Here is an 18,019-nt window from a genome sequence, read left to right on the forward strand (position 1 = left end):
TCAATCATAACTTGTAATGCAAAATCTAACAACTTAGTAAAACAAAATGATTTATTTTTCATTCTAATTAAATTGTTATGATTGAAGAAAAAAAATATTACAACTGTTTTAATTTTTGCCTAGAAGAAGTGAAAGGTTAACTACGATATCAGTAGGTGTTTTACTGACTCGAAGTTATTTTCAAGTTTTACAGTGAAGAATTCAAAGAATTAATTTTTTTTATCATTTCAATATATTAATTTTCCATTATTAATTTGGATAAAAGGATCCAATTACAATAAAGATGCAGGTAAGCGGGTAACAAGCTGCGCCGCCACCCCATTTTGAATGACAAACCGATCCTATTGAAAATAAAATTATCGTTCTTCGGCGTCGTTAATTAAATAAAACTTCAAAATGGTTATGATTTAATAATAAGAACAATATATTTAAGAACAATTGTGTATTCGAACGAGATGAATGAAAAGAAAAATAAATAACTGATGATTGATGACTAAAGGAGCCATCCTTTTAACTTTGTAAAGCAGGCGACCAATACTTTATAAAAAGTTTATAAGTTATAAGTTGATATAAATAAACAATTCCAGACATCATCTAAATTAAATGTCACAAATGAGCTATTCCTAAAATTGAGAGTCTTGAATCAAGAGAATATGTCACAAGAAAATTATAAAAGAGTGTTTCTCTTGTCGGTAAATAAAACAAAAATAAAATAAAGCTTCCCACGTGGCTATTCCTTTTGCATGTCCAACTGTCCAACTGAAAAATTTTGTTACCAATTTACTTTTGTAATTACAAATTTTAATTTTATACCTTTTTTTAACTTATTTAAGTTAAAATAATATAAAAATGTAATTTTCAAGACTTTAGTTTTTGTAATTTTGTTATTATAAAAGAATAAGTGTTAAAATATAATTTGTAAGTATTTTATTACCAATATAATTTGATAATATTAATATTTGGATTTATAAAAGCAATCTACAATAAGTAACTTTTAATTTTGATTTCTAAAGAAAGTGTTTGATTTTTTTATTAACATTTATTTTATTTTTTTAAACATTTTTATGTTTGTATAATGTTTAGAGAGAATTTGGGGATTTAGGGTTGTATAATTTGGGAATTTATGTTTGTATAATGTTTAAGTATAAAACGTTGGTTATAATACACAGCCGGTCCACGTAGGATGTCCATGTCATCATGCTTTTGACAACTAGGACGACACATCAGATTTTACCTAACGGAGTTAGTACTCCGTTAGTCGCGGACTGATGGATTCAACGTATGTAAAGTTGGGACCGTTGCCAGCCAAAATGATAGTTGAGACCAGCGCTAGCAAAAATAAAATAGTTGGGACCAATAAAAACCAATTTTCCAATAAAAAATATATTGGGTTTTTTTATATTGTGTTATTTGGTTGTTCATTGTTTTTTAATTGAGTTTTTCTATGCATTGTGTTATAGATTTTGGTCATTATATTTTTCAATTGGTACTCATATTAAATATAAATTAAAACAAAGATCACATAATTGTGTCTTTTTATTCGTCATTGTGTCTTTGCGCTCAATATTTGTCTCTATATTTATCATCGTGTTTTAGTCATTCTGTAATACGTTCATTGTCTTTTATTCGGAATTGACATGTGGCATTCACATAATTTGAGAAAAATAATATTATGTTTATTGTGTATTACGTTCAAGTCATTGTGTAATATGTAGTTTCCATTATTTTTTACGTTTAAGATCATTGTGTTATATGTATCATCATTGTGTCTTAGGCTTTAGATTATTGTGTTATATGTATTCATCATTGTATTTTACGTTTCAGGTTATTTTGTAATATGTATTCATCATTGTGTTTTATGTATTAGATAATTTGTTGGTATCTTTAAATACTATTAAAGCAATACATTCTTCCACATGGCATTCTACTAGCTTATCCACCTAGGCCTCCAACTCACCATATTTCCATTCTAAGAGTCTCTCTAATGATGCCACGTGTCATATTAACCATAAACCTAAAATACATAACCCACTCCATTTTCTATAACCCACAACCAATACAACCAGTCATTTTTCTCTCTAACCTCTTCACGTACATACTAACCCTAATTCCGCCGCTCATATTCAACTCTAATTCCGGCGGTCATATTCCGACTTCTACATTATTCACCATCAACTTTTTAATCTACCATGTTATTCTTCACTTCCAGAGGTGGACAGGTCTCCAATCGTTTGGATTTCGTTCAATTCACTATTTGTCAGAGGAGATGTTATAAGGTTTTTTTTTCTCAATTGATGATTCTTATAACATATATATTCTCCGATGAATATAATAAAGGTAAATAACAATCAATTCTTGCGCATATTGGTTTAATAGTATAGTAAGCTCCGATGAATATATTCCGGCCACTTTGTTTTGTTATAATATCCGATGAATATATTCCGGCCACTTTGTTATAAGCATATTTTTATGTTTAATAAGATTTTCCGGTGAATTTGTTATTTTTTTTGTTTAGTGAATATTCAGAATTGAATTTCCGTCCAAATTCTTAATTGTTTTCCATCCAATTTTTTATTGTTTTGTTTGTCCAATTCTAAAATTTTCCGGCCAGTTGTTTATTGTTTTGTTTGTCCAGTTCTAAAATTCTGTCTACTTTATGTTTTTTTATATCCAATTTTTTATTTTTTTTTCTTTACTAAATATTAAGAAACATAATTTTCGTCCAATTTTTAATATTTTTCCGGCCAATTTTGATTCAGTACTCTTTAATGTTTTATTGGTTATGATCTTTAATCTTTAATTTAATATTCCTGAAATATTAATTATAAAATTACTAATTTTTTATTAACATTTACTGATTATAAATATACTAAATTTACTAAACTAAATATAATATTGATTTTTAAAATTAAAATACATATTAAATTATAATATTCACCTTCCACATGTAATTTATTCTAGAATTTAATAAAGATATTAATGTGCATAACTGATTACATTATTAATTAACCTTTTGATTATAATTTGAAATTCAAATTCAAATTATTACTGACTATATTTAAAGGTTTGACTAAATTAACTATAATTAAGGAAATAATTTATGTTTTTATATAATATTAAATAAAATTATATAACCGTATATAATCATAAAGTTTCTAAATTTTTATTAATATTTATTGAATTATAAATTTAGTAAATTTACTAAATCATAATAGTGATTTTTAAAATTAAGCAAAAAAGTATAATATTGATTTTACAAATATAATCTATTATAGAAGTTTCTAAAAATATTAATCTACGTTAAATTAATCCGTTATTATTCCAAAATTTTATAATTTATTAATAATAATAATTGACATTTTTACAAAAATTTGAAATTCAAATATATTTAAAGGTTTGACTATAATAACGATAGTTAATGAAACTATTATGTTTTTTATTATTGTTATTGTTATTTAATTCCTAAATTAAGCAACATATAATTATTAAGTATTAAACGATTTTGATTAACCTTAAATATTGAAATATTAAATTTATTATACAATAATACATTCTAAATATACATTTTGAATATAATCAATTGTTTATTTTAGGAAAAAAAATAATAAGAAGAATAATGGTCTTTAGAAAGCTAGCCTTGGATTTCTAATTGTTTAAAACTGACTGGTTTGCCCATAACTGGTAAATGTATTGGACCACCTTTTCGTTTTCAAAATCAACATATTTTATTATTTATTATTTAACTCAATTAAACTAATTATGAATTTCTTACTATTATATTATTAACATTCTCTAATTATCTAGATATTGTTATATGAGAAAAGATTGTTAAGGTGTTTATTCGTGATTTGAAATTATATAATATTACATAAAATTATATAATAGTATATAATCATAGATTCTAAATATACTTTGTTTTATGATCAGTCTTTTATTTTTCCAAATATAATATATTCTAGAAGTTTCTAAAAATGTTAATCTTTTATTTTACACTAATTTGAAATTCAAATATATTATAATGTTTGACTATAAAAACGATAATTAAGGAGAGAGTTTAATGTTTATATATTATTCTTATTATTATTTCATTTTTAAATTAAGCAACTTATTATTGTCTTTGTTAACTGATTTTGATTAACCTTAAATATAGTAAACCATTCTAAATATACATTTTCAATATAAATTCTTTAGATATTGTTGTTAGATTTAATACAAGTAGTAGATGGTCAACAGCTCTTTACACTTTCTAATAACTATAATTTGGAAGTTAAGATTTATTGGTTCCATATAACAACTTTAGTAATGTTTATATGTTACTAATTATTATACATGTTGTTTTGTGTGGTTTATATTTTATATAATCTGCTATTGTGTTATACCAATTTTCAGGTGTGTTAGGAAAAGTGATTTTCTTTTGGTTGAAGTTTTCAAGATGTAGATGATGGTTTAATAGCAAAAAACATTATGAGTTATTTTGTTGATGTGTAATGGTTGTTATGCTCAAATTAACTTCTTGTAATTTGTAAGTTTTAATATTAAGACAATGTAAATCTATTAATTTTTGGAACCAAGGGATGATGTGTTTAGTGACAATGTAAATCTATCAAGTTTTAATAGTTAAAGAAATATATGTTTGTTTAAATTGATGTTTAAGTTAATTATGCTTAGTGACATTTTATTCCACCCGCGTGTAACGCGGGCTATAACCTAGTTTTTCATTATATATATATATATACTATTATTACACAACGGCGTTATTAGTACATAAAAAAAACACAATGACAAAAAGAAAATTAAAACGAATAAGAATAAGGGTTCGACCCATTTTGCTTCCATTCGGCGAAGTAAATTAACCTAAGGTTAAGATAAATAAGGGTTTGATCCGGATTTTTCTTCCATTTAGGAGTCATAGACCGAGAGGGATATTTTCTAGGGCTGTGCAACGGTTCAGAACTGCGTGAACCGAACCGAAACCGAAAATGAATAAAAGTTAGAACCGGAACCTATTATAGTAAACCGGTTCGGTTCCAGAATTGGTAATGTCGGTTCTCGCTAATCGGTTCTGGCCAGATTCGTTTCCGTTGTATAATTATCAAACATGTTGTGCAAACTTTGCAAATTACAAAACAAGTTTATATAATTGTATGTCTTTTTCACGGTAAAATTAATATAGATTACAACATGAACATCCATTATATTTTTGATTAAAACCTTATTGTTGAAGTTAAATAAGTCATTAGCATAGATAGATTAAAGGAATATCATATCATTTTACATCAAATTACCGTGATAGCTTAAATCAAAATTGATCATGGTTGCTAGGTCTTGAACGCAAAGAAAGAAGATTTGAATTAAATAATTATTGAATGGCTGCGGGTTAATAAGTTACTTTATAAAAATGGGTATTGGTAAATTTAGTTAAAACATTTTTAATATTCCGGTTCTTCGGTTCCTAGTCTAGAACTGCCGGTTTTACCCGGAACCAAACCGCAAACTGTTTAACGCAAATTCTGAGAACGAAGAACCTTAATGTAACACATGTTAGCGGTTCCGAGGCACCGGTTTGGTTCCAGTTCTGTCGGTTCTGAACCATTTTTTGCTCACCCCTAATATTTTCATTCCTTGTCTACTCTTTTCTTTAACAGTATTTTCCGTACCACGGCCATTAGGAATAGAGAACCGATTAGAGAATCCATATCAAAGAAAGGTCTAACTGTTGGAATAGTTGTATCCGTTGATATTTGATATATTGTTGTTAGTACTGACGAAAAAATACACAATTGTAAGCTAAAAAGACACAATAACGTAATTTTTATATAACATAATTATACTCATATTAAATATAAAAACGTTTGTTATTATGGTAATTTTTTTTACTTTTTTAAATATCATATGAAAAAGTTATAGACGTTTTAAAATGATGGGTAAATTAACACGTGACTTGCATTTTGAGAGAGAGAGAAAATGTGTACTATTACTTTTATTCATTTTTTTTGTCCCCACTTGACACGTGTCAATTAATTATGGCTCCTCACCCTTCTCATTTTTGTTGGCCTTTGTAGAATAACTCAACTCTTCAAAAAAAAATATAAAACATGAGGAATTTTGTTTTAAACAAGATATATTCTATCATTTTCTTAAACATGAGATTATTTTTGTTATAAACAAAATAGATTTCTTTTTTTGAGAAAGAGGCAAAAATTCTGTAAGATTTTTTTGTTGTTTTTAAAATTTCTACAAGTAAGGATTCTTAATGTCAATCCCACTTTGGTGATGTAGTAAGGTAACTATGGTGTAATATAATAAATCAAAGATTTTATTCTCGCTGAGTGTAACATTTATACGTTAAAAGAAAAATCATAAGGTAAGGTGTTTGCATACTTTGACTTTAAATGTCAAAAATTGAAAGAAAAGGGCCATTATTTGCATAATATAGTTTGTTGATACCATGCATTTTAAAGTTCTTTTTTTTTCATTTTTTTTAACAATCAACACACTAGTAATTTAAGCATCAACAACAACACGCGAACATGAAATTAAAAAAAATGTTTATAACTACGATATAATAAAAACCCCATAATTCATGTCATAGGGCTATTTTCCTATGAACTAAACTTTTATTGAGCCACATTTTTCCCCAATTGACCCCAAGTTTTGACCCGCTCCTTCACGTTCAGAGTTTATCTTTTCCCCATCTTTACTACTGGTAGGAGTGAACAATAACCAAACGGTTAACTGAATTAAACTAAAAACTGATAAAATCAAACTGACATTAACCAAAAAGTGGTTATTAGTTATACTTTTTAACCCTTGGTTCACTGAAATTAACTGAACCCAACCATTCATATTTTCATATATTTTTAACTTTTATACCTCCATTTCATGTATGTCATGTTTTATCTACCATTTAATGCATTTATATCTTCATTTCATGTATTTCAAAATAAGAAATTGTAGCCCAAGTTTGATTTTGGTTATTAACCATGATTAACTGAACCGAACCCAACCGAAAACCGAATAGACCGAACCGTTTAACTGAAAACTGAATGGTTAATTTGATTTAGTCTAGACTAGGGTGCAAATACCGCGCTTAGTTGCATTAAATATGAGTTTGGGTGCATGGTAGTAGCGAGAGCGTAAGAAGGTGGGAGAGAGGGAGAGTTGTTTATGAAAATAAACTATTCATCAATGAAAGCTTAATGAAAGCACATACCGGTTTAAAACTCAAAACCGGTTTGGGATAAAACCGGTTCGGTTTGGTCAATAAAAGTCAAAACCGATTTATGATCGGTTTCGGTTCGGGTTGAAACCGGTTTCTTACTATGTTACGATCGGTTTCGGTTCAGGTTTTGACCGGTTTCAGTTCGGTTAACCAGTTTTGGTGGAGAAAATTACAAACCGGTTCTGAACCTACGGTTTCAATCGGTTCCAAACCGGTTTCTACATAATCGGTTTCAAACCGGTTTGGTTTCGGTTTGATTTTCAGGTCGGTTCGGTTAACCAATTTGTTTTGTTTGCCCACCTCTAATGAAAACATGGTTGGTCATGGTCAATCAGAAAAATAGAGAGTATAATGTCATAGCGAGTTAAGTTCACATTTAATCAATCAGTTTAATGAACATTATAACAGAAGGCATGTTTTCGTATTCCAATCCCTGAGCCTCAAATACAGGTTATGAAACAAACTAGACGCTAAACATAATACCAATAATATGAACTTTAAATTCCATCATACAAATCATAATCCTCTGTAAACTCACATGACCCAACACTAGATATCATTCAACATAGTACAAAAACAAAACAAAATCTAACAGCATACAAGATTAAAAAGACCTTCTACAACACAATAATTTAAAAAGTAATAATAACTTTGTGGAACACAGGTAGCTTACGCGGGATATTTAGCTTCAACCTTTTCAAAGTAGGGATACGGAACACATAATGTTGTTGACCTTTGCAGAAATCGACCTGCAATGATAAACTTTCAAGCACGGGGCAAGCAGAAATGAGTTTAAACGCGTTGACAAAAGGATTGGAATAAACGATGATGTCAAGTGTCTTGAGACAAGGAAGACTGGCCCGCGATGGACACTCCCAAATGGTATCCATATGATCAAATCTTAGAGTTGTGAGTGTGGTGCAAGTAAACATGCTTAAAGGGAGATGATCATGCAGGCGGTTAAGGCGTATGTCAAGCTCACGGACGTTCAACTTGACGGCCTCATCAATCCAGTTTGATAGATTATGCATTAAATTAATTCCAAAGTGTATTCGAAATCGAAACTAATTAAGTTTGGAAGTTTTGTAAGACTTGAATACACATTTTTTAGACTTTTAAAAAGATTTTTTGTTTAGAGATAGTGTTTTTCTTTGTTGCAACATTCGATCATCATATATAAACAAAGTTTAACTTCTTTCTTTTTTCTTTGACTGGGATTATTGTTGTTAACAAAAACGAAAGTTTGAATTGTTACTGACCAACTTGTTAATTGGGATTAATATTGGTCAATAGTTTAAATTATTAAAATTCAACTTTTCTTATGATATAATTTAATAAATTTGAATACACGGTATCTATAGCTAGTAACTACTTAATGGAGAAAACATTTGAAGGTTGACAAGTCCCCACAAAATGGACGATTGTGTAACAAGTCCGGTCTTGGAAATGAGAGCATGAAACCAAGTTCATAGTAATTGTTGTTGATCATCACCTGGGATATGAGTAACTCGAAGCGAACCATCCTGAACTTTTTCTCAAACAAATCGAAAGTTTAATGCTATGTGTTTCATATGTGAATCAAAAACCCGGGCTAGCTGAATAATTTGTTACACTTAAGTTATCATAATAAATAGTAGATATGGTTGTCGGTTTGAAACCAAGTTCCATTAGTAGTGAAATGAGAGCCATTGGACATATGTTGTGGCAGAAGCTGCGCCAACTATAATCTGGTGATCACATTTACATAACACAAAAATTCTATTTGGGCATAAGCATTATTAAAGCATTTAAAACGTTTAATCCCGGCAAGTCTACACACTCAACGGCCTATTTCAACCGAGAATGTGAACCACCACATACACTGGATTTACCACGGGATGTGGTGTGTTGGTGACCTTGCCCCAGTCTGATTTAGCATAATTTCCAGAGATGGTTGCCAGGGCCGGCTCCGAAAAGACAAAAAAATTTTCAGCCAAAGGCGAACTCTTTTTGGGCCTTAAGTAAAAGAAACATTTTGTTGAGTTTAAACAATTTAATTATAAATGGGCTTATTTGATTATGATATAAGTTGTGTAAAAAACTTTTATATAAAAATAAGCTTAAAATTGTCTCAAACAAGACTAGAACTCACAACATTTTGGTTAGATGTCATACCCCTTTACCATTAGACCAAGCTAGTGGTTATATAATTGTGTTGAAACATTGATTATACATATGTTTTTGATAAAAATACAAATAACTTTTTTTTGAAAAAATAAAATTTCGGGCCTAGCGGGGTGTCGGGCCTGTGACCGTCGACTACCCTGCCATGCCTCAAAAATGACCCTGATGGTTGCTGAGAGACACGTCCTAGTCTAACATTTCCCCTTTATGATTTCTAATCAGCAATGTATAGGAATAAATTTCACTGGTACACATGTACCATTTAATCAAATATGCGTATGCCTATGGCCTAAACGCTATATAGTAGGTTATCCTTATGCTTTGTTACATTTAATATCATTTTTGCGAACGTACTCGATTTGATCATTTTAAAAAGCACAAATGTAATCACCTTATAATCTGTTTCTTAGCGATTGCTTAGAACTTCAAATATGGAGACTTAGAATTCACGAAACCTTTAAACGTTGCTTCCTGATGAAGAAACGTTGGAAAAAGGAGTTCGGTTAGTTAAACTAACCTAGTGTGTATTTGGCATCTAATATCTTTGAAGATTCACTTGTGGCTAGAACATGTTAGTTAGGTTTAACTTGACATACTAGACTGACGAATAATTGCTTATATATCCCAAGAGTGCTAAACGTAACAATTAGAAAATGAGTTATACATTTGTAATTCTAAATGCTAAGTTTCTATATAAAAATGCCAAACGTATTACAAAAGGTGTAACACAATTCGTCTTTTGGTCAAATGACATGAGTGTGTTGGTTTAGGCTTGGGGTCTTTTAATCTTGGGTTCAAACCGGACTCAAGGGAGTTTTCCCACGGTGGTGAACTTCCTTCTTAATGGTGTTCTCGAGTGAGTCAGACCTGGAGCATTAAAAGTCAATATATGCGGTACATCTCGTCTCAGTAAGGATCACTCTGGTATTGAGGGTAGTCCTAACGCTTTTAAAAAATCAATTCAAAAGGTTATGCCTATAAGTTTGACTTTTTAGCAAGCACAAATGCCAAACCTATTATTCTAATTTTGGTTTTGCCTCTAAAATGGTGTACTGGCATCTAAACAAATAGAACATCATCATCTCGAGAATCAAATTAATAACACCTTTAATCATTTAGTTTTAGCCCTGCTTGTGGTGCGCACATATGATGTATATATGTGTGAACCCTCGGGTGGGCAAAAGTGAAATTGCACTAATTTTGACGTTATTTTACTAATCTTGTGAAAATAACGTTAAAAGTGACGGACGGTTAATCAGGCATCATGTAGTGGCGTTGGTAGCCGAAAGACAAGGGTACATGCACCGATCAGCCGGTGTCCCGATGATTGAGTGCTATGTGCCTTATGTCCAAGGCTTGATGCAAAACTACTATCGAGCCGGGGGTCTCACCGAAAGCAGCCTCTCTATCCTTATAGGGTAGAGGTAAGGCTGTCTACATCTTACCCTCCTCAGACCCTACCATAGCTTTGCTATTGGTGGGATATACTAAGTACGATGATGATGATGATGAATCATTTAGTTTGGCAACACCAGCTTTGAAAAATGTTGAATATCTAGAAGAAATACACTTTAAGTCTAATGTTTTCTCATGGTAGTATTAATAATTTTCAAAAGGTATGCAATGTAATCAACTGCATCGGCCCTTGATTCTAATTGAAAAATCGAATAACAATTCTACGAGAAGTCAAGGATAATTAGATACTTAAAAATGAGATTTATGTTGAAATACATTATGTGTGTGACATGAAAGTGCATGCAGCGAAGTATATTTTAATTTATTTGTCTCGTACAACCCATCACATACGTTTTGATGCGTGTTTAAATAAGTTTCTGGAGGAGCAGGATGGTCTGGGTAGGTAAGATTTAGTTATAGAACAAAACCGAGCCTATAGCTAGGATGGTTAATAAACTATAATCGATGAGTAAACATGAAACACTCGGTATGGGTAATGAGAGGGTATTTGAGTATGATATTAGCGTTAAGAAAAATCATGGGTATGAGACACGTATGGTATTAAATGATGAACAACTTTATTACCTGAAACATACATACTTGTTTACCTAAACCATATTCCTAAATAATCCTAACCATTATGTTTTTGTTTTATTTTATTTGTCCTTGTATAAACTAATCTACTAATTCATTAATTTTTACGTTTTGTATCTCTAGTTTTATTAGAAGATAAAAAATAAATAACAATTAAAATAGTGAAAAATATATATTTGAAATAATAATGAGTATATCCGATACCCAATAAATACCCGAAAGGTATTGGGCCAGTATGAGATATGATTTTATGGTATTGTTAAGAGTGTACGGATATGAGATTATTCAACAAATTAATCATGAAAATTTTAGTATGTTCTTTTAGACAAGTAATCATTATGATTCTTTTAGAGTCGATTAATAATATAGCATTAGCCAATTATTAAGTTATAATTAAACTTTTGTATGAGACTAAATTTAATCAGCGGTGATTAAGACGTGGTATCGACCACCATCCATTATTTATTATAAACAGTTGTAGGGTCACTAACACATAGATTTTATATTTGAACACGCACGTGCAAAATGCTTAAATTTTTACTATTATGCTGTTAATATTTGGGTGTTGCTAAATATACCCGTTACCTTATTTATGTGTTTGTAAACGTACCCCGTTACTTTATTTTACTTGCATACCAATATAAACTAGTCAGTTGCCCATGCGATGCAGCGGTGTATGTCCAAACGCAACCGGTGTTATTACGTTTGTAACCTCGTAACGGTACGTTCGTAACCCGACAGTGGTATGCATTTAACGTGGCATCGGGCGTGTAACCCGTGCCAGTAAGTGCGCCATATAATACCTATACGCGAGCAACCTGGTATGTATAAACAGTGTCATCTATGTAACTGATGCTTGAACGCGCATAACAGGTGGCGACAAGCAAGAAGTAAGATGAAATGTACAATAGTTTCAAATAAACTACTTTTAACCCAATCCTTTTTTACGTACCTGTTTCGACCCGGAAATGTTTTAACCCGTAGCCCGTTTTGACATGAACCCTTTTGATCTAAACCCATCCCGACATGAACTAACTTAACCCTTTTTGTATTAACCCGTTCAACACTAGTCGAACATGTCCGACCCATTGCCGGTAATAACTGGAAATCATGTAATATGTTAGTTTTTTTTAAATTAATTAACTATAACAATACCATACTCAAATTAAAGGTAATAAAATGTTCGTTTTTATGGTGTAATTTTTTAGAAAAAATATTAACGTGTGAGAAGGTTACGGCCGTTTAAATGTCGTGGGGGTAGTTGGTTAATAATCAGGGAGAAAATATGTAACTATTTACTATATTAACAAAACTTGATTGAACTTGAAGACCATTATTATATAGACTATTTTGCCTCTAAATTCTTAAAATTGTATGCATTGTTACTTGTACAATTTACAAAAAAAGTGATACCTCTTAAAATTTAAGAGGTCCTTCACTCCTATATTATATATAGTATATAATAGATATAGATATAGATTTTCAAATGGTTTTTATGGTTAAAGACTTAAGTTACAAATGAATTTACTGGATTAATACTGAATCTTTTTTATATTAGTATATAAAAGTTTTAAAAAGGAAACAAAACTCTATTATTTAAATTAAGATACATTGCACATACTTTTTATCTGTAAACCTTTTAAGAATTCAAACTTTGCAGCTATTAAAAGATTCAACTTGCAAAAAAAGCAACCAGTATATAAATCCCACAAGCAATGCATTAGCATAGTATAAATTTGCATCAAAACCCTTCAGAAACCTCAACAATTTACTTCATATTATCCACATAAACATGCATTCAAAACCACTTGTTTGAACCAAAATATATCCGACGATGGACGAAGAGAACTCACCATCAAAGAGTTCAAACGATGGTTGATGCGATTCGACACAGATAAAGATGGCCGGATCAGCAAATCCGAGCTACGTCAGGTTGTTAGAGCCACCGGAGGTTGGTTTTCCGGGTGGAAAGGCAGGGCAGGAATTAAGTCTGCTGACAGGAACGGAAACGGGTGCGTTGATGAGTGCGAAATCGAAAATCTTATCCAGTTTGCTCAGAATGAACTGGGCGTTAGAATCATACCGTACTAACGTATGCATCTCTTTATTTTTGTGTAAATAACAAGAGTTCTGTAAACTTATATGATAAGCTATTTGTAATCTGTATTTGGAAGTTGCATTAATATTTTGCTACTTGAGTGATTCTACTTCTGTACGGTAGGAAAAACGTGTGTAATTACATTCTTGTTAATATCTTCTTCGGTTAGTCCATAGTCAGGGGTGAAAGTTTCCAGAAGTTCCATGAGTTATAATCCTCGCGCTAACAGAACACGAAAACAGTTAAACGGATAGTCATAAATAAGATTAAAAAGCTATTTAAAAAAAAAGATTTAAAAAAAAACAAGTTTAAGAAGAAATTAAAACCTCTTCATGAACGGATATTGGTGGGAAAATGTCATTGACGAGAGCGTGGAGTGACGCGTACGATTTTGAGTCGATGCAACGATTTATAACGACCTCGCCCTGTAAAGGTTTTAATCACAAGGATAAAATTACAACCTATGATCAATACTGACTAACTTTGAAAAATTATAATAAGTGATTAAAGTTGGTAAGAACCTTAGGATTGATTATGAATATTTTTCCCTTTGGTATGCCGACTTTCAGGTAACTAAACTCGTCTGTGTCTCGGTTTCCAAAACCAGCATAAAACGGATTCCTATCAGATGGAAAACACGCCTTGATATCCTGTGAGTATTACGAGCCTCGTTTTGTCAACAAATATAACTAATCATAGAAACTATGCGGAGGTCAAACAAAGTTGAAACTAACCTCCAAGCAAGCAATTTTGAATTCATGTGGAGCCCTTCTTATAACTGCAAAAGGGTAGTAAAGTAATTTAAAACTAAAAATTATTTGATGCATTTTAGTAAAAACTAAGATATATTAAACTGTTTACCTTCGCGATAAAGAGAAGGAAAAAGCCCGTCAGGAGAAATAACTACCGGCCCGTCAGGCAAAGCCTTCCCGTCCTGCAAATTAATTTATAAGCGGCGAGTGAATTTGGAAACAAATTATTAATAGAATCGATACCTGCTTAAGGTTGAACAAGAACTGTCTAGTGATGGAAGCTTGAGATATAGACCGAGCACTTAGATAGAGCATTTGGTATCCATTTTCCTACAACATACAATCAACAAAATGTTCATGTTTCTCATCACTTGAAAGTCAAATAATTATGTGTCAAGTCAAAGGTCCAACATACCGTAATTGCCGAAAAGAGATGCGTCACACCAATATGTGACCAATCTCTTCCAACCAAAGGCATGAATTGTCCAAGAACATCAGATCTATAACACATCACCATATGCGTTACCATATAACTCATCATCATTTAATCTAAATAAATTAATCTTACTTAGTAATTGTTCCATCAACATCTGAGATCACAACGCGAGTATGCCAACTCCATAAATAAATTCTAGCATCAACCTGAGACGTATGCATGTAAATACAACACACAAACTATAAACAACGAGATAAACCAAAACTAACATGTTGAGACCCGAGAACCGATGTTGAAAACGTGAACGTTACTATGTTTTGCCCTTCTGTTAAATTCAACGAAGCTAACTGCTCGGGAGTTGGAGTAAGTTCCCGTGTATGCGTGTCAGACTTTGGTGAAGGCCAGTCTTTTTCACCGCCCGTTTCTTGTCCCGTTTCATCATCACAAACCTTTTTACTGCTATCGGGAACCGATCTTCTAAACGGCCACAAACTCCAGCTTCCACCAGCACCATCATCAGGACCGCCTACAAATACGCTTTCATAATAAATTTCATATCTATAACTTATGTTAATTAATATAAACATATCCTACCACTTGCAATGTTACCGTCTCTAAGATTATTTGATAATTCATCTTCTGTTTGTGGTAAATCTTTCTCGGTAAACACTCTTTTTAACCTTGAAGCATCTTCCCTCAGTAAATCCCAATTTGATCTAATTCTACCAATTGGAGAGTAAAACTCTGATTCCTCTTGATTATCTGGAATCGGATCATCGAGCTGACACACTTTAGGCAGGGATTTCACGTGTCGGCTAAATTCCGGTTTAGGAATTTCACGACTTTGAGCAATCTCCAAATTACTTGCACACTTTCTAAGATTTCCCGTTAACCCTTCGAGTTCACCTCTCGAGTGTTCCTTATAGGTTCTGACTCTAAGTAGAACAGGGCCGTGTTTGACTTCTTGCTCTATTGTGCTAATGTTCGGATTAGAATCATCAAGATCTTCAAATATTAATGGCTCGTCCACTAACGGTTCACATATTTGAAATTCACAATTTGACTCCAAAGGCGGTCTGATTTCATTTGTTTCATTTACATTTTCTTGATTAGATGCACCTTCTGCGTAGCTTTCGGGTACAATTTCTAACGACCCTTGGCCCGTTACCAATCCCACTTCTGGTTCATTAGCATTTTCCGAAAAACAATTTTCGTCATCTTTATTATCATCATCCGTTGCATTAGTTTCTTCATCTTTATTTACAAAATGTTGCTCGCGCAAAACCAAACTCGTTTCCAATCTTCCACCAGTAACATCCGCATCATCGTTTCTTGATTCACGGCTTTCCAATAAATCAGCAGCAATTTCATCCCGTTCCAATCTACCAACACTCGAATCATTTCCTTCTTTCGACAAAATATTTTCATTCATCGATCGTCTCCCTAAAACAAACCCTAAAACTCTAGACCCTTTAGAGTTACTTCTTGACAAATCCGGACTGCTGACATCACTAACCGGATTATCAAAATCACAATCCATACTCTTAGACTTAACCGGAAGCTTATCTTGCTTATCTTGCACTTTCCCATTAACATCCTCGCAAGAAGACGAACATGACGAAACCGCTTCAACCAGTTCCTCCGAATCAACCTCCCGAAGAAAGTAAGCCTCCCCTCGTGGATCCAAATACATACCAAACTCCGCATCAACCCCGTTAACATTAATATCAACAACCCGTTCCTTCGCCTTCAAAACCCCTTGAAACTTCCCAAACCTAACATACCACGGAGACGATTTCAAACTACCATCCTCTTGCTGCACCACAACTATATCCACAGCCCCGCCAAACGGGTGGAACGGGCCCGCGACAGTATAAACCCCTTGACTGATATAGCTGCCTAGCCTCCCTACAGCATACATCTTTCTTTCCCTAAATTTAAACCCAATTCACCGATCTAAACAGATTAATAACCAAGCTAACCAAGAAGATCAAATGTTTGGAATACCGAAATGGTTACCGACACGAAATGCTAACAAATGTAAAGAAAGCTGCGGATAACGAACTGTAATTGGAATCAAAGATGGATGGTTAACTACGAAATTGTTCTAATTTCTATCTAATTTCTAAATTTAAACAAATCAAGAAAGAACGAACGAATAACATTAACCAAATGGGTAGAATTAATATTATTAATATTATTATTACCCAGTTGGAGAATTGGGGAAAAGGGTATTGCTTTGTTATTCACATGATCGATTGATGATTTTTTACAGCACAGTGAATATAATGACAGCCCTAGGTTTCTTTCCCAGAATCTTCTATAATGTTCTTGAATTCGTTAGATTGTTGTGAGTGTAATTGACATATGAAGGAAACAGAAATGGGGTTCGGTTGAAGGCGTACGTACGACGTTGTTTGATGAATTCGGGTCGTGAAATTAGTTTCAGAAGATGAATCAAAGACAACAGAACATGTCCAAGGAAGAAGAAGTTAATGATGGAGGTTCGAGTTAGTTCTCAAAACCGGGTAACCTTTATTTTTTATTTCCCCGTTATTTTAAAACGTTTATAACTTTTTTATATGATATTTAAAAAAAATAAAAAATTATCATAATAACAAGCGTTTTTTATCTTTAATATGAGTATAATTTTGTTATATAAAAATTAAAACAAAAATTACGTCATTGTGTCTTTTTGCTTACAATTGTGTCTTTTTTTTCGTCAGTGTGTCTTTCTGTTTGTCATTGTGTTTTTTTAAGTACTAATAACAACGTTGTGTAATAATAGTATATAAATATAATGAAAAATACCAACAAATTATCTGATACATAAAACACAATGATGAATATATATTACACAATAACCTGAAACGTAAAATACAATGATAAATACATATGACACAATAGTCTAAAGAGTAAGTCACAATGGTGAATACATATAGCACAATGATCATAAATGTAAAACATAATGGAAACTACATATTACACAATGATCTGAACGTAATACAAAATGAACATAATATTATTTTTCTCAAATTAAGTGAATGTCACATATCAATTCCGAATAAAAGACAATGAACGTATTACAGAATGACTAAAACGCAATGATAAGTAGAAAGACAAATGTTGAGCACAAAGACACAATGACGAACAAAAAGATACAATTATGTAATCTTTGTTTTATTTTTTTATTTTTAATATGAGTACCAACTGAAAAACATAATAACCAAAATCTATAACACAATGCATATAAAACTCAATTAAAAAACACAATGAGCAACCAAATAACACAATATAAA

General features: G+C 31.7%; 1 protein-coding gene across 1 annotated transcript; it reads right to left on the bottom strand.

The window, feature by feature from the left end:
• Positions 1-13,048: 13,048 nt before the first annotated feature.
• Positions 13,049-17,243, bottom strand: LOC143588577 (phosphatidate phosphatase PAH2-like). Its single transcript, XM_077069544.1, has 10 exons — positions 15,330-17,243; positions 14,990-15,246; positions 14,853-14,926; positions 14,700-14,784; positions 14,528-14,614; positions 14,394-14,466; positions 14,267-14,310; positions 14,054-14,182; positions 13,859-13,957; positions 13,049-13,754 (listed from the first exon to the last, which is right to left on the bottom strand). Exons 1-10 carry the CDS (start codon positions 16,639-16,641, stop codon positions 13,698-13,700), a joined length of 2,217 nt encoding a protein of 738 aa, XP_076925659.1. The 5' UTR covers positions 16,642-17,243; the 3' UTR covers positions 13,049-13,697.
• Positions 17,244-18,019: the final 776 nt, after the last annotated feature.

Source organism: Bidens hawaiensis, unplaced genomic scaffold (genome assembly GCF_021521415.1).
Source record: "Bidens hawaiensis isolate Kalapana, Puna unplaced genomic scaffold, B.hawaiensis_p1.1 tig00036471_1, whole genome shotgun sequence".
Taxonomy (NCBI): Eukaryota; Viridiplantae; Streptophyta; class Magnoliopsida; order Asterales; family Asteraceae; genus Bidens; species Bidens hawaiensis.

What these genes read in the sequence shown, in the direction of transcription:
- LOC143588577 (XM_077069544.1), bottom strand. Translation starts at nt 16,641, where the DNA reads ATGTATGCTGTAGGGAGGCTAGGCAGCTATATCAGTCAAGGGGTTTAT. An exon ending in ATCTCTTTTCGGCAATTACG is followed by an intron (nt 14,615 to 14,699) that starts GTATGTTGGACC and finishes TGTATGTTGTAG; the next exon opens with GAAAATGGATACCAAATGCT. An exon ending in TATTCATAATCAATCCTAAG is followed by an intron (nt 13,958 to 14,053) that starts GTTCTTACCAAC and finishes AAACCTTTACAG; the next exon opens with GGCGAGGTCGTTATAAATCG.